The sequence below is a fragment of the Gavia stellata genome, chromosome 26, assembly GCF_030936135.1.
Source record: "Gavia stellata isolate bGavSte3 chromosome 26, bGavSte3.hap2, whole genome shotgun sequence".
NCBI lineage: Eukaryota > Metazoa > Chordata > Aves > Gaviiformes > Gaviidae > Gavia > Gavia stellata.
This window is the reverse complement of record NC_082619.1, coordinates 350,865-372,585: the sequence shown is the minus strand read 5'-3', so window position 1 is coordinate 372,585 and position 21,721 is coordinate 350,865. Positions and strand designations below refer to the sequence as shown.

Sequence of the window (21,721 nt, the reverse complement as noted above, 5' to 3'; positions counted from 1 at the left end):
AGCATCATCAATAAGAGACACTACCACAAATGTCACCCGGAGTACAAAGTGCTGCCCACTGCTCTGCCTCTGCCTCGTTGCCTTCCCACGCTCGCTCGGTGAGTGCTGTGGGGAAAGCTGTTGCCCCTTAAGAAAGAAAAAGCGAAGCAGACACACAGAGGAAGGAAAAAATCTCCAGGGCTGCCGTAGGAATTAGCAAATCATCCTGTAAAACATGCAGGAGCCATCCCTGTAATGGGAAGAGCTGGGAGGCACGGCGCCCCGAGTCCCTAGATGACCAGGTCTGCGTTTTTTGGGTGCAGGTGGTGGCCCCCAGCCGGACCCCATGCAGCAGGGGGCTGGTGGCAGGCGGGGGCCAGCGGCGTTGCGGTCCTCGTGGAGCGGGCACTGCAAGCGAGGAGCAGCCCGCCAGCAGCGAGGAAGGCTCCGGCAAACCACCCCAGGAAGGTGGCCTCCCCGAATTCCCACCGGGGGACGATGTCGGGGACGGTGTCATCCCAGAAGTCGAGGACAGTGTTGTAGGCGACCCAGGAGACCGGCGCCAGGGTGGCCATCCCCGCCGTGCCGAACGTCACTCCCCCGGTGAGCAGGAGCCACCGCTTTAGCCCAGGTCTGTCCTCGCAGGCTCTCCAGCCCTCCAGCCCCGGGGCAGCAAGGAGGCACCCCAGCAGCCCCAGCCCATTGGAGATGCACATCAGGAGGCGGGAGACGCGCAGCGCCGGTGGCAGGGCGAGGAAGGAGCTGTGGGCTCGGCATTCAACTGCCCCCTCCTCCCGGGCGATGCAGACATGCCACAGCCCCATGGTCCAGACCTCCAGCTCGTTCAGGTCCAAGTTGAGGCTCTTCCAGAGCGGCACAAAGGTGGTGACGCAGGAGGAGACCCACCCGAGGAGGGCCACCAGCATCCCCCCTGCCTGCGCCTTTGCCCGCCAGCTCCCGGCCATGCTAACACCGCCCTGCTAACCTGCACGCTGGGCCGAGATAAGCTGCCCTGAGCGGCCACCGCGGGCATTAACGCTTGTGGAGCAGCGTCCGCTCTGCCGCCGGCCGCGTCTGGCGCCCGGGGGGAGCAAATTGAAGCCTGTTCCTCCAATGCCGGGGTGTGGCCACGGTCATTTTCCAGCCGTTGTTGGTTTTTCCACGCTAAAAGGAAAGCACGCCCGGCTCGGCAGGACAAGCTGGGTGCATCCCCGCTGTGACTCCAGCCAGGGTCCCACCGCTGCCTTGCCATGCCCGGGAGGGTTAAGCCAAAGCATGCAAATCCTCCGAGCCTCGGCCACCCTGAAGCGAGAGCCTTGGCAGGGAAAGTGCCTCTCAGCAGCGGTGGCTCCAGCCGTGGTGGGACGGGGAGGGGACCCCGAGTTGGGATGCAGGCAGTGGAGAGCCGGCATCAGGCTTTTCTCAGGAGGGTTTGAGGCATCGACTCTCATTCGGTCATTAAATAAATATGCAAAGAGGCCTTCAAGAGCTGCGTCAAAGACGGGTACGTCCGAGGGAGGGTGCACCTTTGCTCGCTGCTCGCAGGTGGGCACTGATCACCCTGTCCTGCACCCAGCGCCTCACTAGGGGACACAGTTCTTGGTGCTTTATGTGAGCAAACTCCTGCCTGGGAGAAGACATCCTGCTGCAAAAAAAGGTGGGGGAAAAGGATGGGCTGCATCGTCAGGAAAATCCCAACTTCGTGCTGGCGCTCGCCTCCCATCCGCCCCCACTCTCGTCCCCTCCACGGGGTCCGGCTTGCAGATTCATCTTCCCTGGGAGATTAGCGACTAATCTCTCCTTCATCTGCCGTCTTTCTTATCAAGGGGGGGTGTCAGGGGGCAGGCTGATAAATTACTGAGTCCTCCTGGCACCAGGGGTCCAGCCCTGGTGAGCATCGGGGGGGGGACCTGGTGAGCAGGGGGGGGGGGGTCCCAAAAGGAGGACACGTCCGGGGGTGAGGGAGCACGGACCAGGCAGGAGAGGGGGGACATTTTCCAGCCCTTGCTGATAGTCCCATCCCCAAGAGCGGACAGGGAGCATCGTCCCAAGGGCAAGAGCTGGGAAATCCGCTGGGAAACACACCCTGCTCCTTCCCCGGGGCGTCAGGGTGCCCGCTCCTTCCGATTAGATTGTCTTGAGGTAATTGTGCCTGTCATTGAGACAGATTAACGGGGATCTTCTGTCGCTGGAGCAGGATTGGCGGCAGCCGCCGAGCTCCCCATCCTTCCCTCCCACCGGCTGTGGTGGCACAGCCCGGCGAAGGATTCCCATCCACGACTGGCAGGAAGATGCATGGCAGCGGTCAGGGTGGAGCAGGACCCGCGAGCTGAGGACGTCTGCTGGTCTGGCAGCTGCTCCGCCTGGACATGAGGTGGGTGCCTCTCTCGCCCCGGGGGCTGTGCAGGGCTGGGGGACCGGGAGGTCGGCCCTAAGGCCCACTGGTTCATCGGGACAGTGGCAGGGATGCCATGCGAGTGGGAGTGGTCCTGCTCCGGGGCACCGCCTAGGGATGCTCGGAGGAGGCAGAGCACCCACGCTCCCCGTCCCGTCCCTGTAGGTTGCTGCTCTCTGGGTTGCATTTCCAGGAACGTGACCTCCCATCGCATCTCCCCGCAGGGCCCAGGCTGGACTCAGCCCGTCCCAAGGAGCCCAGCTATGGGGTCTGGATCTCTATCACGGGCTGTCCTTTCTCCCGCCCCCAGGGGCTGCCCGTTCCTGCTCTGAGTGCATTAGAGAACTGGCAATTATGGCCACGGCCTGGCACAAGCGTGGAGCATAGCTGCGGGCACTCACCCGGAGCTTGCCCGCTGCCGGGGCTGCTCCACACCGGGGGCAAATGCCTCCTTCCCGGGCCTCTGCAAAGCAATTCTAGCCCCTAATGGGCTTAGCCATCTGGTGCCACCCCATAGCCGCCCGGGCACAGGTCCATGGCCGGCACATGTGCTGCCGGGTGAGGGCAGCCCCACCAGACTCCAGCCAGTGGGGATGCAGAGAGGGGCCGGAGCCCCGCGCAACCCTCCACATCCAAAATAACCCCCTGCTTTGTGTCCCCTGCGGCAGGATCCCGTGCCCGGCCTGGGGCTGAGCCCCCGCCCCGGCACCGCCATGGTGCTCCCCTGTGCCCACAACAGCATTGGCAGTGGCTGGCTGGCACCCGAGGAGCCCCGTGGCCGCAGCAACTCCATCCCCCCGGCGCAGACCCCTACCGCCAAGCACATGCTGGCTTACCTGCCCCGGCCACCCACCGACAGCAGCCGCTACAGCACCTTCCCCCAGAAGGTATGGCTCGTGCCGGGGCTCTCAGGCATCCTTCGGACAGGATGCCACCGGCTGGTCATGGTTGTTGTCGGAGGCAATTTCTCACCGATGGACTCCTTTCCACCCCGCAGCCTGAACTCCTGGCCACCCCCGGGGCTGTGGCAGAGGACGGGCAGCAGCAAGCCAGTGCCGCTGCTGCCAAGAGAAGCGCCCTGATGCCAAACTACGTGTCCCCACCCTGCTGCAGCGGCATCGTTCCCAGAGAGCCGTCCCTGCTGCTGAGCTGCGGCAGCGTGGCTGCCCAGCACCATCCTGGTGCTCCATCCCGGTGCCCGCTGGCCACCCCGCAGGAGGTGGGCACCCACTGGTACCCGCTGCACGCGCTGAGCGTGCCCAACATCCCCAGCTCGGCGCGTGGCAAGACCCCCACCCGCGGTGCCACTGCCACCGTCCCCACCCCGGAGGGGCTGCAGGGCCGGCGCCGCAAGCTGCTGGAGGAGGATGGGCCGGTGGTCCAGGCCAGCAAGCGGCAGCGGCAGCGCTACGTGACCAAGGTGGGCAAGTGCCAGGTGAACCTGGGCAACATCCAGGAGAAGAAGCGGTTCCTCTCCGACATCTTCACCACCATTGTGGACCTCAAGTACCGCTGGTTTCTCTTTGTCTTCATGATGTGCTACATAGTCACCTGGGTGGTCTTCGGCACTGTCTACTTCTTTGACGCCTGGATGCGGGGCGATGTCAGGCACCGGGGTGATCCCGAGTGGCGGGCATGCATAGAGAATGTGGACGGCTTCGTCTCCGCCTTGCTCTTCTCGGTGGAAAGCCAGCGGACCATCGGCTACGGCTCCCGGATGGTTACAGCCAACTGCGCTGAGGGCGTCATCCTGCTGATGGCACAGTCCATTGTCGGCTCCATGATCGACGCCCTCATGGTGGGCTGCATGTTTGTCAAGATCTCCCGGCCCAAGAAGCGTGCCCAGACCCTCATCTTCAGCAAGAACTGTGTCATCTCCCGCCGGGACGGGCAGCTCTGCCTGATGTTCCGCGTGGGGGACCTGCGGGACAGCCACATGGTGGACGCCAAGATCCGGGCCAAGCTGATCAAGTCCCGGCAGACGGCCGAGGGGGAGTTCATCCCCCTGGAGCAGTCGGAACTGAACCTGGGCTACGACACGGGGGAGGACCGCCTGTTCCTGGTGGAGCCCCAGATCATCTGCCATGTCATCAACCGCCGCAGCCCCTTCTGGGACATGTCGGCCGAGTCGCTGCGCCGGGAGCAGTTCGAAATCATCATCATCCTCGAGGGCATCGTGGAAGCCACAGGTGAGTGGGCCAGAGGGGGTCGGGGTGGGGACGGGCGGCTCCCCTGGGGGCCTGCAGGTGCCGGGCAAACCTGGGCTCGGGGCTGGCGTCCCTGCAAGGGATGCCAAGGGCCAAAACGGGCTCACCCCAGCAATGGGTGACCCAGGGCTGGAATCCACTCGTTAGGCAGTGGGTGGTTCGTCGCAGCACCGCGCCCGCCAGCAGCAGCGGCGGCGGCTCAGCCGTTGTCTCGCCGCAGGAATGACGTGCCAAGCCCGCACCTCCTACACGGAGGATGAGATCCTCTGGGGCTACCGCTTTGAACCGTGCATGTCCCTGGAGAAAGGCGCCTTCCGGGTGGACTACAGCCGCTTCGAGATGACCTTTGAGGTGCAGACCCCGGCAGCCAGCGCCAAGGAGCTGCACGAGCTGAAGGAGCTGGAGCAGCAGGAGCACTCCACGCTCAGCCTCTACTGGGACCACCTCCTGCAGCCCTGCGCCCTGCCGGGCTCCGGCCCCGGAGAGGATGCTCGCACCGGGCTGAGCGTCCCCGGCAGCGCAGCCGAGGGCAGGCAGGCCCAGCCGCCCGAGCTGGGGGGGGCCCCCTGAGCCGCTGCCTGGCGGGACGCCCGGCCGTGCCCTCTGCGCGTGGCGGGTGCCCGGCGGAGGGTCCCACGCCGACAGTGCCATAGCCCACCCTCCCTCCGCGGGGCAGAGACCTCCCGCCCGTGCCCCCCCCCCACCCCCCGGCCGCGGCTGCGGCCACGTGGTATCGTTTTTTGTAACGAGGAACGCGCGATCCAGACAAGGCACCACCGAAGTCTCTTAATTAAAAAACCCCAAACACTCAGCAGCGGGTGTTTTATTGCACGCCACCGGGCAGGGGCCGCCCCCCGCCGGCTCCACAACCGCTCCCCTCCGCCCCCCCGCCGGCGAGCGTGGGCCTTCATAGCCGCTCGCCCCGCCCCGCCCCGCCCCATTGGCTCGGCCGCCCTGGGCCCCGCCCCGCCGACTGATAGCCGCCAGCCGCCGAGGACGCTCGGGCCCCACGCGCTGCCGCGGCGCCCCGCGGCATGCCGGGAGTCGTAGTTCGGGGGGGGGGGGGGGGCGGGCGCGGCCCTCCCGCCCCCCCCCCACCCCGTACCCCGCCGGGGACGACGCCAAGGCACGGTACTAAGGGCGTTGTCCGAACGCCCCTCACGCGCCGCCTTCTCAAACGGCGGGGCCGGACCGCCAGGCGCCACCCCCCCGCCGGGGCAGCGCCCGCCATTCGCGCCCGTGACCCGCCACGGCCCTGACGCGCGCTCCCGCCTGCCCAGGGCCCGCCGCAGGGCCGAGCGCCGCCAGCCGCTCCCGCTTCGGCACCCGCAACCCGCTGGCGAACGGTGGGGACGGTGACAGCCCCCCCTGCCCCACGCTTGCCCCCGCCAGCGCCCAGGCCCCACAGGGCGGGCCGCGGTGGGTGGGTCGGGGCCCAGCGTCGGGACCCCGGTGGGGCCGCGGCTGCGCGCCCCGCCCACGCGCGCGCACTGACGCACAGCGGTGACACCGCCCTCTCGCGCACACGCGGGTACGGGGGAGAAAAACCGCCGGGGCCGCCCCCACCGCCGGGCCGGGCTGCGGCGCTCGCTCCTCCGCGCCGCCAGGGGCCGCCGCCGCCCGCCCGCCCGCTCTCTACTCCATCCCGGGCCGTTCTTCAAAAGCGGCCGCCTCCCCACCGCCCGACTTCCGGCGCGCCGCGGCGACGTCTATTGTGGCGCGACGCGGTGACGCGCAGTGCTGTCCGCCGGCGGCGGAGGTGAGCGCGGCGGGCCCGATAAGCGTTGAGCTGGCCGCGGCACCGGCCGGCGCTCTCACACCGAGGGGGCTGGGCCCGCCGCCCCCGGGGGAGCGGATCGGGGCCCGGGCGGCGCTGCCGGGCGGGTCCGGGCCCTGACGGCGGCTCTCCCCGCAGCCCTGCCCCGGCCCCCCCCGCATGGCGCGGCCCTGAGGGGAGATGACCGACCAGGAGAACAACAACAGCATCTCCAGCAACCCCTTCGCCGCCCTCTTCGGCTCCATCGCCGACGCCAAGCACTTCGCCGCCGTCCAGAAGCAGCAGCAGCTGCGGCAGCTGACAGGTGGGAGGGTGCGGGCGCCGGCCCCCCCGGCGGAGGCGACGCTTCCCCCGCCAGGGCGCTGAGGAGCTCTGTCTTGCAGGCGACGAGACTTCGGTCAGCCAAGATGACTCCGACAACAGCGTCTCCGAGAGCCTGGATGACTGTGACTACTCGGTGGCCGAGATCAGCCGCTCCTTCCGCTCGCAGCGGGAGCTGTGCGAGCAGCTCAACATCAACCACATGATCCAGAGGATCTTCCTGATCACCCTCGACAACAGTGAGCGTTGGGAGCCCTCCTTCTTCTCCCAAGGGTCCAGCCCTGGGAGCAGCTGGGGGGGGCATTACAGGCTGGGGAAACTCCGTTGCGCCGGGCAGAGCTTGCCAGATCTATCCGGAATTGGAGGGGAGAGCTGGGAGAGGGAACGTGCCTCAGCGCAGCAGCTTGCAGCAGGCAGCCCTGCCGCGGGCAGGGCCCTGCCTGCAGATTTCACTGCCTGCTGGCCTGTTCTCCATCAGTTCGGGTGAAATGGGTCGCTCTGCGCTTTTTTCAGGCGACCCTAGCATGAAAAGTGGGAATGGGATCCCAGCGCGCTGCGTCTATCTGGAAGAAATGGCCGCAGACCTGGATGACCAGGACTGGCTGGATATGGACAATGTCGAGCAGGTAGGATTTCCCTGCAAACCACATGCGACGCATCCTGAATGCAGTCTGTCTGCCAAAGCCTAGTGTGGAGCTGCCGGTTGCGGCTTTGCTGGCAACAGCCACAGGGGTTTTTGTGGTACAACACTAGGAAAGGTTTAGAATTTGCTGTTTGGAGCCCCTCCTCCTGGAGGCTGCAGGAGTTTGTTGCGGTGCAGATCAGCTGGGGACGGGGAGGGGAACAAATTCGGCCTGGATGTGGCGTGAGGGAAGACTTCTGTGCAGTTGTGGGAGGCAAACACCGCTGGCAGCAGGGCAGCATGCCATCTCTTGTGCCGCCAAACAAAGTTTTGTGATCAGCATTCGTGCGCATGCTCAGTTTCATTTGCAGGCACCGCAGTTATTTCTGGCAGATTTTTCAGTGAAAAAAACTTCTGTTAGGGCTGCTCTTGCTCTTAAAGGGAACTGGAGAAATTGTTTAGCCTGAGGGTTCTCGGTGTAGTGCTCTGTTACTTAAGGAGGGGTAGAGAGAGCTCTTCCGGGCAGAAATAACTTAGCCTGCGGTGATACGGGGCTTCTTTTTCTGGAGGTAGTGTCTCTCTGGCGGGGGTGTTTCACTTCCCGTCTGTCTGCTGGTGCCTAGGCCCTGTTCACCCGCTTGCTGCTGCCGGAGCCTGGAAACCACCTGATTTACATGACCTCTGCCAGCACGCAGAACCTCTCTGCCGACCGGGACGCGGGCGAGAGACAGATTCTGCGGTACCTCTATGCCTGTTTCCAGCGGGCAAGAGAAGAGGTGGGCAGGGGCTTCTGAGGAAGAAGGCAGCTTTGTCACTCAGCTTTCCGGTCCAAGGTGACGGAGCTGAGGCTTTAACAGCCAGAATCGGATGTCAGGGCCCCAACGCTGTCTCATTCTCCTTGCACAGATAACCAAGGTCCCAGAGAACCTGCTGCCCTTTGCCGTGCGCTGCCGGAACCTGACGGTGTCAAACACTCGCACTGTCCTCCTCACCCCAGAGATTTACGTCAACCAGAATGTGTACGAGCAGCTAGTGGACCTGATGCTGGAGGCGCTGAGAGGGGCGCGTAAGTCCGGCTGTGTTGCACTGCTAGCTTAGTGCTGCGAGGCTGCCCTTCAAGTTAAAGCTTGCGGGAGGAGCATCGTGGACTCGGGTGAAGCTTTTGCTCCCCTGGTTGCTAAAAGGGAGAGCTGCACTTAGGTCACGGCTTGTATACACGTACAGAGGTTCGGCTGCTTGGAGTATCGTGGTAACAGCTTTGCTTCCCTCGCTAGACTTCGAAGACATGACTGAGTTTCTCGAGGAGGTCGTAGAAGCCTTAACGATGGATGAGGAGGTGCGGACGTTCGGGGAGGTCATGGTTCCCGTGTTTGACATCCTGTTGGGCAGAATCAGGGACCTAGACCTCTGCCAGATCCTGCTGTATACATACCTCGATGTGCTCCTCTATTTCACGAAGCAGAAGGACATAGCAAAGGTGGGTGCCTCGGCCTGATCCAAGAGCTCCTCGCAGGTTCTACTTGCAGGGGCGCCTTTATAGGACCTAATCTGTCGAGGTCAAACCAGCAGTACAGGGTAACAACATGCTGTGTGTGTACTCTTATCCCTCTCCTCCTTTCCTGTCCCAAACCTGTCGGGTTTTGGGTGGTTTTTTTACTGGGATTTTACGTAACTGTTGGCAGGTTCTGCTGTGTTCCGTAGGTTTTTGCAGGCTACATCCAGCCCAAGGATCCCAGCAACGGACAGATGTACCAGAAGACTTTGCTAGGCGCCATTTTAAACATCTCCTGCTTGTTAAAGACCCCCGGCGTAGTGGAGAACCACGGCTATTTTCTGAATCCGTCCCGATCCAGCCCACAAGAGATCAAAGTGCAGGAATCCAACATCCATCAGGTGGGCTGAAGCATGACAGTACTGCTTCCCTGTGTGTTTTAGTGGCCTCTTGTTGCCTGAGGGTTAAAGACATGATGTCAGGGCTTGAGTTCCACCACTGGCTCTTTAATAATCTGGCTTGTGACTAAGCAAGTCTCAGAAGTGCTTTGGACTCTCCAGCTGTAACATGCGAATGGTTTCACCCGCTTCCTCAGGTTGTTGTAACCCAAGTCTTCGTGTCGAGCAAGTCGTGTTTTATCAAAGTAGTTGTCTGAGCTTTGGGAAGAGGGTAGGGTGGTACTCGTGGAGGAGATACCAGCACCGTAACTTGGGGTGCTATGTGAAGATAATCTACCTTAGGTATTGTAATCGCTGGGAAATAGTTTTCAGTACTTGTCCTGTAATTAAAACGCTAATTGAGGTCCCGGCAGAGAAAGTGACAGGCAACATTCTCTCTCATTATGAAAGTAAATAGCTTCCTCAGAGGAACAGTGCTAGGAACGTTTCAGTAGGTAAGAAGCAAAGCACCAGAACGCAGGATATAAACACAGGAGTAAACTCCAGTGCAGAAGTGGTCACGGAGAGCGGCTTTCCCAGTCACGCGTTCTTTCAGGGTTATTGTTGCTGCCAAAAATGTGTAAAGGATTTTGGTTTTACTCCCCATGGAAACAACTTGTTCAACTATGCTTTTGAGGTTATCCCTAATTATTCTTTGCTGCCGGCCTCAGGATTTGACCCGCTCATAACGTGTGTGTGTCTGATAGGTGATTAATAGAGGCATCCTGGACATGATTTACTTTGTGTGTGTGTGTGTGTGTGTGTGTTTGATGGGTGATTAATAGAGGCATCCTGGCCATGATTTACTTTGAAAGCCCTGCTCTTGAAGAGCAGGATGCGGTCTGGAGCCGGAAGAGCTCTGAGAGCATTAACGGTGGGAGAAGCAAAAGAGCAGTCCCGCTGATGACTCCTCCAACCACGTGCTGTTCCCCGTAACAGTTTATGGCCCAGTTCCATGAGAAGATCTACCAGATGCTGAAGAACCTGTTGCAGTTGTCTCCAGAGACGAAGCACAGGATTCTCTCCTGGCTGGGAAACTGCCTCCACGCGAATGCGGGCCGCACCAAAATTTGGGCTAACCAGATGCCGGAGATCTTCTTCCAGATGTACGCCTCGGATGCCTTCTTCCTCAACCTGGGAGCTGCCCTCCTGAAACTGTGCCAGCCCTTCTGCAAACCAAAATCTTCAAGGCTGCTAACCTTCAACCCTACTTACTGTGCCCTGAAGGAGCTGAACGAAGAGGAGAGGAGGAGTAAGAATGTACATATGAAAGGTATGCCCAAACCTCAGGAGAGCAAGGGAAATGAGAAAGGGGATCTTCTCACGTCCTTACTTCTCCCAGTAGTGTCCTCTCAATGTGTGCCATTAAGGGAGAGTTGAGTGAGTAGAGGGGAGCAAGGGAAGAGCTTGGATACAAATAAAATGCTGCCTAGCATCAAGCATCACCAGCAGTCATTTTGTGTCTTCAGCAGGGGGCCTCTCGAGCCCTCTCCTCACCCAGCGCTGCTGGATAGGACTTGACGCAGAGATGCTTTTCATTCCAGGTTTGGAAAAAGAAACGTGCTTGATACCTGCTCTGAGCGAGCAAGAGCCAGAGTTTGCGAACAGCTACAATCTGGTGACGGAAAACCTGGTTCTCACACAGTACACCCTTCACTTGGGATTTCACAGGTAACTGGTCTGTCGCTGCACTAGTCTGTCCCTAACACCTTTGCCTCTCTGACGGTGGTCAGTGCACTACCGAAGCAGAGTTCGAGAGAGGATTTTTATGTGTGGGTTTAAATTGTATCTGATATTCATAAATGACGTGAATGCTCAAGCTGTAGGTATCAGACAGCTCCGAGTGCTGTTTTGCACCTGTGTACGGCCACATAAATTTTTAGTAACTACTCAGAATACAGAGTGTGCCAGTTGTGCTTCTGAGTACTTTTCACTGTGCATTTTGACTGACGTTTGAGCCTCAGGCTGACTAATTTTGGAAAGAAACTTTGTCCACTGGTGCTCGCACTCAACACTAACGGCCTTATGGTCTCCACATTATTTTTGGAAACGTTAACAGCCAAGTGCTGGGTGTCCATGGGTCGCAGGGTTCCCACCTGTCCTCAGGAGACCGAGCCACTGGCGTCTCGCTTCTCTACTAGAAAGCGTCTCGGTGGCAGAGCACCTGCCTGCTGCGAGCTTTCCGAACGGCCCCAGTAAACGGATAGTGTATGAAGCAGAAATGCGAGGTAGCCGTCCGTTTCTGGGAAAGGATTTTCTGGACACCAGAATGCACTATTTTTCTCAGCTTCCCTCTGCAAATCGTTGCCTGGATACTGTGAGGTCGCCGCTGATCCAAGTACCATCCCCTTCTGGTTTATTCTCTAAATATAGAAATAGACGAAAAAGTTACGCAAGCAGCTTGTTGCTGGGAAACTGAAAATGTCACCTCGCAGGCATCTCTTGGGCTTGCCGGATCCCTGACCTTGGTAACCTAAGGGGGTTCGCAGCTGCGCTGGCTTGTTGTCCACACCTCTGCAGAAAGCTTTGCAGTGGTCGTCAGTTTACCAGGCTGCTCCACAGACTGCTGTGGTTCCTCAGCAGGGTCTGGTATCCTCCCAAGCCCTGGCTTGCATTTCTCTAAAGGCTTCCCGTTGCTGGTGCCCCAACCAGATGATCCACGAAAAATGGTTTGAACAGGACAAAAGCTTGTGTTAGCTTATGTATTGCTTAGGCACTCTGTGCTGAACGTACATACGTCTCATCTCCTTGCCTTGTTTTCTGGGTAGGTTGCACGACCATATGGTAAAGATAAACCAAAGCCTTCACCGCCTGCAAGTAGCGTGGCGAGAAGCCCAGCAGAGCTCCAGCCCTGCTGCCGACAGCCTCAGGGAGCAGTTTGAGCGCCTGATGACCATCTATCTCTCTACCAAGACGGCGATGACGGAGCCGCAGATGCTGCAGAACTGCCTGAATCTGCAGGTGTCCATGGCGGTTCTGCTGGTGCAGCTGGCCGTGGGAAACCACGGGACGGAGCCGCTAGAGCTGAGCTTCCCGCTGCCAGAGGTGGAAAACAGCGCGTTGGCCTATGTGCCAGGTGAAGCCGCTCGTCCTGCTGGTGGTCTGTCTGTGTGCCTACTGCAATTAACCAAGTCTAGAGCTACTCGCATAATAATGCATGTAGAGTAGTTACACGTACACAGCCTGATTCCTCGAGATGTTCATAGCACCTGGGTTTCCTCTTCACTGAGATGTTTAAAGGACATTCTACCTTTGAAAAGAAGGGTTTCAGAGAGTGTAAGGAAGTGTAGGAAAGGTCAGCCACAACTTCAAAAACGTCAGCAGTGAGGTCAGAAGCTCCAGAGAAAGCTGGGACCTCTGAGTTCACCTTACAGGCTATAATCATGGTACCATCTGGATGAGCGCTGGGAGAGCTGTCCAAGGCAGTACTTTTCTGTCCAGTGCAGGACACAGTGCTGCAACTGAGAGCATCTTTCTTTGCGTAGAATAGTCTCTGAAGAGGGTCACTATCTCCCTGAAATTTGGGTCTTTTTGCGGGGGTATACTTAGTGTACTGGTTGCTGCTGACCTTTTAAAGATCCTACTCAGGGCCAAGTTGCAAAGTTTCATCAAATACTGTATTGATTTACTATTCCCCCTCTGCACAAAATCCTCCCTGTGGCTTCTGTTGTCTAGAGATTCTCTTCCCTTGTGGGTTTTTTTTTTTTGGTGTAACAGTGCATACAATCAGCTGATGGGTTTCACCCCATAAGTGGCCTGACTTCTGAAGGAGTGAAGTGAATCCTGTGCATTACGAATTTCATTAGGCCAGGCATCTTTCACAATCGTGGTGTTCAGATATAAGTAGCTAGTTCCTGAAACTTCTATCAGAATCGGGGTGATGAGGGGAGACCACAAGGGAGACCAGAAAAGGGTGAAATGAGCTGAGCGAGGAGGAACTCATGTGCAGTCTCTCTTCGCAGAATTCCTTGCTGACAATCTGGGCGACTTCTTCATTTTCCTGCGGCGTTTCGCTGACGACATCTTGGAGACTTCTGCTGATTCTCTGGAGCACGTCCTTCACTTTGTTACTGTTTTCATGGGTGATGTGGAGAGGTATGTACAGCCCCATGTGTGAGCCCTGGGTCCTTATCTGTAGAGCGCCCAGAGGGGGACAAGCAAGTGGAAATTGTCAGAGGTGTTTTGAGGTTTGGTTTAGACATCCATGAGTGGATTGATCTCGTTGGAAAAGCTAAATTCTGCCTGCAGGAGGCACAGTGAACAAGGCCCTGCCCAAAGGATGCGGGCTTCGCACGAGGTACAAATGGGATTCGGGGTCCAAATATTTGTTTGGTCGTATTATGCAGGAGGCGTGTTGGCTAGAGCCATTTTGGTGCTTGTTAAAGGAAGCTATTGGAATTGATCTGTTTGGAGTAACTCTATGAAGTCTACTATGGTAACTGAGCACTGAACAAAATTGAGTGGTTTTATCGATCTTCCTGATAAGACATCGCCGCACACGCTACATTTCTGCTGTTCATTTGTTTATACTTGCATGTGTAAATACAGCGAACTCACGGCGGCGGCAGGAGCAGATGGAGATTTCACTTGGTAGGCAGCTCTCACTGGCCCCGGGCTGGCCCCGGGAGATGGAGGCTGTAGTTCTTTCCTGGCAGTACCCTATGGCACGACCTTGGGCAGGTGGTTTGGCTTTTGCCCTGCACGTGCGGCAGAGGAGGAGAGTTACACCCTCACCTTGGCGATCCGTCGTGTACTAGGCAGCAGGCTCAGCAGGCAAAGCTGTGTGGACTTGCAGGATAAATAGGAAGCAAGTCACTGGGCAGTAAGAAAACAGCTGGGACAAGTCAGGTTTGCTCGGGAGCTACAGCTGACAAGCAAGCACAGACTGCAAGTAGTTTGCACTGCCAGGGAGGGAGGGAAGCAACAGCTTTGCTGTTCCCGCACCCTCTGGCCTCTCTGCCTGAGATTTAACTGTGGGCATTGAGCGCGTGCCATCGCCCTGTGGCTCCGGTACTGAGAGGGAGCGGCTGGACGCCAGTGATAGTTTTACAGATGGTCTGCAACAACTGGGGGCTCCTGGGTGGATGGGCGCAGCTCCTGGAGTGTTTCCTGAACAGCTCGGTCCCCACACCCCAGCCCTCATGCCATCCTGGATTTGCTTTGTTTTTTCCCTTGCAGGATGAAAAATCCTCATCTGCGAGCCAAGCTGGCAGAAGTGTTGGAAGCTGTGATGCCGCACTTAGATCAGGCCCAGAACCCGCTCGTCTCGAGTGTGTTTCATCGCAAGCGAGTGTTCTGCTCTTACCAAAATGCTGCCCATCTTGCTGAGGCACTTATCAAAGTCTTTGTGGATATCGAGTTTACTGGTAAGCGCATAAGGGGAAGAGTTGTCTTCCTTCTGTAACATCTGGAAGGGGATTGTGTCCAGGGTTTGAAGTACATCAGTGAAAACAAACGAATCTATTTGCACTTTTTTAAGTTGCTTGGCGCTGTTAGGCAGGTGGCATTCCAGCAAAGCGTCAGTCTTTCTGAACTTCTGGCTTGTGCAGAACTGTGTATCTAGAACGGATAATCTCCGGAGCTCAAGCTTTTCAGCTCGCCAATGCTTATAGCGGGTCCTCACCCATCCTTTTATAATGTGGGATTGGTTGTACTGCTTTGAAATCAGTGACAGATTTCACTGACCTGTATGGGAGCAGGGTTTTTATTTCAAACAACCTGTGGAAAGGAATTAACAGCCCCTGCCTGTGCCCACTGCCCACTTGAAATGCTCTTGCTTTTGCTTATGTCTAGGTGACCCGCACCAGTTTGAACAGAAGTTTAACTACCGCCGTCCCATGTATCCCATCCTGAGGTACATGTGGGGCACAGATTCATACCGGCAGAGCATAAAGGTGAGGCAAGAGGCGCGTATATAAGCCTGTGTGTGCAGCTCTGTGTGGAGTGTGCGGATCTGTGTCCTGCCGTTGGGACAATGCCAGAGCTTCAGTTGTTCTCTTGTTTTTTGCAGGCTCTGGCTGATTACGCCTCAGAGAACCTGGAGGCAATGAACCCCCCTCTCTTCCTGCGCTTCCTTAATTTGCTCATGAATGATGCCATTTTCCTTTTGGATGAAGCCATACAGGTAGGGCTGAGCGCACCATCTGGCAGCATCACATAAGCAACAGTTCTCACTCACCTGAAGATGGCAGGGTGTGATACTGACCTTTTGTCCCTAGAACAGTATCATCTTGCTCTGGTCCTGCCTGGTGAATCCGTGCAGTAGATACTTGCAGGAAGTGATTCTAGGCTGGTGTGGCCAATGCCCTGGGAGAAGGGGTGAAGGCAGAGGGACGGTGGGGTCTGGGGCACTGCATGGGGGGCACTCTCTTCCCTTCCTTCAGTCTTGGGAGGCAGGTCAGAACAAAGAGAAGCAAAAGGGCTTTTTTTTCAGATCCAGCACAAAGCATGCTGGGGGAGTTGGAGGAAATCTGCCTGTTGCTAATCTGGATGCAGCCAGGCTTGAAACAACTTCTGCCATTTTTGATTATCAATCCCCCTTCGCCTTTCCGCAGGTGCTTTATCCTAACAAAGACCTTTTGTCTCCAGGCAGTTCTCCTTTGGGCTTACAAGGCGAGTGCCAGGTGAACTCATGTCCCTGGTGCACAATGACTGTCTCACCACACCTTTCAGAGCTGCCTGTTGCTGCTAGAAAGGGCTTTTTTGGGGAGCTTTTACCTGCCATAGAATTGATTGTTGTGAGGCCAGCAGATAAGATGGGTGATGTGGATATTGCCCATTTGGTTGTGCACATTTATGGACTTTCTATGGTTTGCCATCCAAACGAATGTTTTGTGTTTTGTGAAACGTGTGTGGTTGTGAGAGGCCTTCTCAAGCATTCGGTTGTACCTTTCGCTTCCCAACGTGGCCTCTGTCAGCCCGGAGCAGTGCAGAACAGGTTTGGCTTAGCAGTCATTGCCCGTTTACCTGCCTGTTCTCCCATATGCTTCCCTGCTGTGTCTTTGCAGTACCTCAGTAAGATTAAAGTTCAGCAGATCGAGAAGGACCGGGGCGAATGGGACAGCCTGTCCCAGGAGGCTCGCCGTGAGAAGGAGTCGAGCCTGCAGATGTTTGGCCAGCTGGCACGCTTCCACAACATCATGTCTAATGAAACCATTGGCACACTGGCCTTCCTGACCTCAGGTAGGGAGAGCAACCCCTCCTGCCCGCTGGGACCTGGAGAAGGGCCCTGCCTGGGAGCGGGAGGGCAGGAGCTTGGTTTCAGGATGGTTGGAGCGGGGGAGGTTTGCTGTGGAGCTCAAGGGACTGTTGATTTCTGTTCCAGAAATTAAGTCCCTGTTCGTGCATCCTTTCCTTGCTGAGCGCATCATCTCCATGCTCAACTACTTTCTGCAACACCTGGTTGGCCCTAAAATGGGAGCTTTGAAAGTCAAGGATTTCAGCGAGTTTGACTTCAAGCCGCAGCAGCTAGTGTCTGACATCTGTACCATCTACCTAAACCTTGGGTGGGTGACAAGGGAGAGCTGGCGTGTGGGGTGGCAGGAGCCATCCTGGGGACGTTCTGGCTAGCAGAGCCCCACGGCCCCCTGCATCACAGGGAGGGAGCGTCCCCTCTGGGAACGGCACTAACAGAATCGCTCTGTGTGCTTACCACGGGCCTTAGTGGGCCTTTTGGGAAGTGTGCTGTGCTCTTCTGTAACAATCTTAATTTAAATTACCTGGGGAAGCTAGCAGGGATGGAAGTTAAGCACCATCATGGTTACACTCATACCTTGGGTCACCCTGGAGAGGACCCGGGAGAAATGCTTAATTACAGTCAAGCTTTTCTCTAGCTTTGAGTTCTGTGCTGTGGTAATGCAGCGGTTGTGGGGACTGTGTTTCGCAGCCTGATAAATGTGGATTCTTAAACCTTTGCTTTCTTTTAACCTGTGGTTCAGGGATGAAGAAAATTTCTGTGCCACAGTGCCCAAGGATGGCCGCTCCTATTCACCAACGCTCTTTGCCCAGACCGTTCGGGTTCTGAAGAAAATCAACAAGCCTGGCAACATGATAGTGTCTTTCAGTAACCTGGCTGAGAGGATCAAGGTGAGAACTGGAGGGAATTTAAGCTCACGAAAAAAGGTAGAACTTGTTCCTGGCGTCCTCTTCCATCTGTGTATCACTGCGTCTTTGCTGTGGAGCTGGATTTCTGGGAGTGGGGCTTTCTCCGAGGCTCAGGTGGGGCACCTGGGAGGGCTCCCTGCCAGCACGGACCTGTAAATGCTTTATCTCCGAGTTAGGAGCAAACCTGTTTTTTAAAGCACTAGGAGACGCAGTGTCTAAAAGCGGCACATGCCCGCCAGTCTCTTGCAGACCGCCAGCAGCAGGAGGAGGAGACATACGCGGATGCCTGTGATGAATTCCTGGATCCGATCATGAGCACTCTGATGTCAGACCCTGTGATACTGCCCTCCTCCCGTGTCACCGTGGACCGGTCGACTATAGCCCGGCATCTCCTCAGGTACGCAGCGCAGGCCTCATACTTTGATGCTTTTTGGGGATCTGTTTTGCTTATCTGGTCATATCTGCTCTCAGTGTGTCTGCTTCACTTAACAGTGGAAAAATCATGCCACTCTTCCGGGCCTATCTTCCTCTTTTTTTTTTTTTTTTTTTCCTTTTCTCATAGTGCTGGAATTGTCGGAATAATCTCCTCAATGCTTTGTCTTTCAGCGACCAGACGGATCCTTTCAATCGGAGCCCCCTCACTATGGACCAGATCAGACCAAATACAGAGCTTAAAGAGAAGATCCAGCAGTGGCTTGCGGAGAGGAAAAAACAGAAGGAGGAGCTGGAGGACACGCTGAACTGAAAACCAGGATCTCATCCCCAGACCTACAATCACCGGCGAGATAAATGCCTCGCAGGGGTAGCGGCTGGAGCTCCAGATTGTCCGCGCAACTCGCCACCTTAATCAAGACCGCATTTAGTGCATTGCCACCACCACTGGAGTCTCTCCTAGGGCCTTCCCTTCCATCCCTTGTTCTGTCTTTTCCTTTCAAGACTTACTCTTTAATACTAAGACTTTCCACTGCACTACAGCTTTGAGCCTCTGCCTTGGGGGAAAGACCACAGCCTCTTCTGTGCGGCCTGGTGCCCTGGCCCTCTATTACTTGTTCTTTGTCTTGGCTGTGTTCTCCTCCAGTGTCACCAAAAACCTCTCTCTGTTCTGTTGCTGTGCTTAAACTCTGTAACCGTACGTTCAATGTGAAAGCAATGCCTCCGCATCCACAGCCGCTCCCAGGTTTAGGTGTGGCAACGGACTGGAGGGGGGCGGTTTTGCTACTTGTACGTGCCGGCTGTGTAGCAGGGTTTCTTTTCCAAATGATTGCTGGGCATGGAGGGGCGCTGGAAATTAAATATAGAGGTGATCTTACAGCTGCCGGTGGAGGTCTGCAGGTGTAGAAGAGCCTCTTTGCTTTGGCTGGGAGGCCGCCCGCCCCGGTGCGGGGAGCTGAGCGCGAGTGGGTCTGCCCCCGTGGGCTGAGGTACACGGGGCGGGAGCGGCACCGCCCGGGTCTCGAACCCGCGGCGCGGCCGGCGCGCCCCGCCCCGCGCACGCGGCCCGGGGTCCTCCCTCCGGCTGCCCGCGGCAGACGCCTGCCGGGCGCGCGGGGGGCAGGCGGTGCGCGGGCAGCCGCGGCGGCGGGGTCCTTGCGGCGCAGGCGGCGGCGGCGGCGGGGTGACATTCAGCTCGGGGCCCGCAGCATGGCGCAGGCCGCGCAGAGGTTTGCGCAGCGCATCGCCGCCCGCGGGCCGCAGCTCCTCAGCGGTGAGCGACGGCGACGCGGCGGGGAGCGGGGCTCCACCCGGGCGGAGGGGCTGGGGGGTGGCGGGCGGGACGGGCCCGGGGAGGCCCCGCGAGTATCTGCCGTTGGGAAAACGCCTTTCCCTCCCCTTCCCTCTCCCGGCAGCCGCCGTGGCGTACTCGAAGCCGCGCTTGGCCACGTTCTGGTACTACGCCAAGGTGGAGCTGGCTCCGCCGACCCCCGCCGAGATCCCCCGGGCCATCGACAGCATGAAGGCCATGGTCAGGAGCTTCCAGAGCGGCCGGCTGGCGCAGCTCACCGTCAAGGTACCGGCGGGCCGGTGGGAGCGGTGGGGAAGGACTGCGGCTGTGTGGAGGGGGAGCTGTAACGCGCTGCCCGAGAGGCGCTCCTGCCGTGGCTGGGCCGGCTCCGGCTCGGCTCACGTCGTCGGGCCCCCTGCACCACCAGCCCGGGACGCGCGGCAGGCTGCTGCCCGTCCCGGAGTTCATTCAGGGCGCGATCTCACTGCCGGTGCCTCTGCCTGGGAGCTGAGACCGGGCGTTTGCTGCACGGGATGGGCTGTGGGGCCTCTCGGATCTGGCAGCTGGAACACATCTGCACCTGCACTTGGGCGGTGCGGGTGCCTTTGTCTGTCACCTGCTCCCGAAGGCCAAGCCTGGCCTTTGGTGGGTGTCCAGATACGATGGATTGGGGAGGGAGAGCGAGTGCAGAGGGAATTTGCCATCGCCCCGGAGCATCCCTGCAGCTCCGGCTGAGGCTCGTGGTAAGGCTCGGAGCCTCTTTGGCAAGTCCAGGCTCGTGTTAGTCACCATGACCGTTTTATCCTCTACACCTGGATGGCTTGTCCTCACTCTGTGGGGTTATGCTGTCAAACGGGGCCGTCTGCTGCAGATCGTGGCCTGTTTCTTGATGAACCTTCCCTTTGTTTCCCCCAAGTCCCAAGAGGCGTCCCATTGCCTCAGTGCTCTGATTTTTTTTTTTTTTCTTGAGGCTTTTCTGCTCCCTCCTATGTGCTTACCACAGAGAACCCCAGGTCAGGCTGCCTTCCTTCCTCCTCCTCCTCCTCCTCTTCTGTGCAACCAGCGTGTAGCAATGAATCCAGGCGGCACTGCCTGCAAACCTGCCCGCTGTGAGACTGGCCCTCACAGGAATCGATGCGTGCTGCAGTGGGTTTCCATCACCTGGAAGACCTGACTTAACCGCCAGCACGCTAGCTTGAAATGCTCTGCTTGTGCCAGGGGAAACAACTGAGCTGCTGGAAACAAGACCTGAAGCTCAAGGAATTTAGGGGCCAAGAGTTGAAAGTGTTGTATTGTATCGGCTTTGCCTTAACTCTTCCCTGCCTGGACTAGGCTGTGCTTGTGCTCCTCGGGCCCCTGTCGTTATCTGTATCAGGGAGGACAGTATCGGTAGGTGGCTGATTTAGCCCAACTGCCTGGAACAGCTGTGTCATCGGTTGGCCTTGGAATTAAAGTGTTTCCCACATAGATGGTTTAAGAAACTATCTTTTGAGAGGGCTGTAAAAAAAACCAGGAATGACGACTGATGCTGTACTGAACGTTTGTGAACCATCTTAATGACGTGGTCTGTCGAGGGGTGGCCGAACATGATAAACACTCCATTGCACTTTTGGTTTTTTGCTTAAACTGTTGTCTTGTGAATTTGTTGATGGCTTTGCTGGTCATACATGGAGCTTGACTACAGGAGCAAGGAAGGAAGCTGTCACAGGAGCAAACGATCTAACTGGTGGCTTTTTTTTTTTTTTTTTTTTTCCTCTCCAGGAAGCACTGAGGAATGGTCTAGTGGCCACGGAGGTGTTGATGTGGTTTTACATCGGGGAGATCATAGGCAAGGGCGGCCTCATCGGGTACAATGTCTGAAGACTCATCCTCAGTAACGCCATCTTCGGTGCCGTGGTCCCGAGTCTGTAACGGGGTCTGTGACAATAAAGCCAGGAACTGATGTAGAGCTGTCGTGGTCTTTTGTGGCGGTTGGGGCACGAGCCTGTCCTCGACCCGGTCGCACTGCCGGCAGTGGTGATCGGCTGCTCGGAGGCGTGGCTGCCAGTCCCCTGAGACAGTACTAAAGCTGGCTTGGTGACACTGCTGTTTGTTATCACACCCGTGCTCGGTCTTCGGACAACTGCTGTGTCTCAGCTACAGTATTAGAGAAGTCGTGAGAGCCCCAATTTCAAACTGAGAGTGCAAGTGCTTTCATTTGTTTCTGAATGCATTTCCCATCAGCTAGCAGGAACCAAAAAGAGATGCCAGTACTTGATTTACACTGTCAAAAGATACCTGCCATAGCTTGTATCGTAGGGGATGTAGCATGATTCCACACAGTTCTGCTGGTTTGGGGTGAGACTTGAGTGGAAGCCTTTGCAGGTAAGCAGAACTTTACTGTACATGTCATCTTAGCTCACAGCCAGCTGGAGGTGTAAGCTGTCTGGAAATCCTCAAGCTTGCTTGTTTTCAACTGGCTTTTGTAGAGGTATATACAGAAACCTGCTGAGATCACCTGCACTCTAATGCATTTTCAGAAAATAATTTGTAGGAGTTCTCTAAAGCTGGTGGTCCTGTTGGGGTAGGACTTAACTGTTTTTATTATCTGAGAAGATGGTTCCCAGTTAGTACTGCTTCTTGTTGATACCGTCGTCGTATCAACTGCTCCTTTGCTCCTCTGGGC

At 57.4% G+C, this 21,721-nt stretch overlaps 4 protein-coding genes across 5 annotated transcripts; 3 read left to right on the top strand and 1 right to left on the bottom strand.

The window, feature by feature from the left end:
- Nucleotides 1–269: 269 nt before the first annotated feature.
- CLDN25 (claudin 25) lies at nt 270–944 on the bottom strand. Its single transcript, XM_059829767.1, has one exon. The coding sequence runs from the start codon at nt 942–944 to the stop codon at nt 270–272; it is 675 nt and encodes a 224-aa protein (XP_059685750.1).
- Nucleotides 945–3,087: 2,143 nt separating this feature from the next.
- LOC132319241 (G protein-activated inward rectifier potassium channel 4-like) lies at nt 3,088–5,151 on the top strand. The gene is made up of 3 exons (XM_059829545.1): nt 3,088–3,261; nt 3,372–4,563; nt 4,802–5,151. Exons 1-3 carry the CDS (start codon nt 3,088–3,090, stop codon nt 5,149–5,151), a joined length of 1,716 nt encoding a protein of 571 aa, XP_059685528.1.
- A 1,387-nt stretch (nt 5,152–6,538) lies between these two features.
- UBE4A (ubiquitination factor E4A) lies at nt 6,539–18,644 on the top strand. Of its 2 annotated transcripts, none has more exons than XM_059829662.1 (19): nt 6,539–6,662; nt 6,742–6,918; nt 7,193–7,305; nt 7,925–8,077; nt 8,208–8,367; nt 8,576–8,778; nt 9,003–9,194; nt 10,170–10,503; nt 10,775–10,901; nt 11,999–12,306; nt 13,193–13,325; nt 14,409–14,596; nt 15,024–15,124; nt 15,241–15,354; nt 16,238–16,412; nt 16,555–16,735; nt 17,168–17,315; nt 17,573–17,730; nt 17,940–18,644. In XM_059829662.1, the coding sequence occupies exons 1-19, from the start codon at nt 6,539–6,541 to the stop codon at nt 18,076–18,078; spliced, it is 3,228 nt and encodes a 1,075-aa protein (XP_059685645.1). In that variant the 3' UTR covers nt 18,079–18,644. The 2 variants fall into 2 exon arrangements, with proteins under 2 accessions (XP_059685645.1, XP_059685646.1); XM_059829663.1 differs by having other exon boundaries at nt 8,208–8,379.
- Nucleotides 18,645–18,965: 321 nt separating this feature from the next.
- Nucleotides 18,966–20,998, top strand: ATP5MG (ATP synthase membrane subunit g). The gene is made up of 3 exons (XM_059829742.1): nt 18,966–19,038; nt 19,181–19,341; nt 20,818–20,998. The coding sequence occupies exons 1-3, from the start codon at nt 18,975–18,977 to the stop codon at nt 20,914–20,916; spliced, it is 324 nt and encodes a 107-aa protein (XP_059685725.1). The 5' UTR covers nt 18,966–18,974; the 3' UTR covers nt 20,917–20,998.
- The last annotated feature ends 723 nt before the right edge of the window (nt 20,999–21,721 follow it).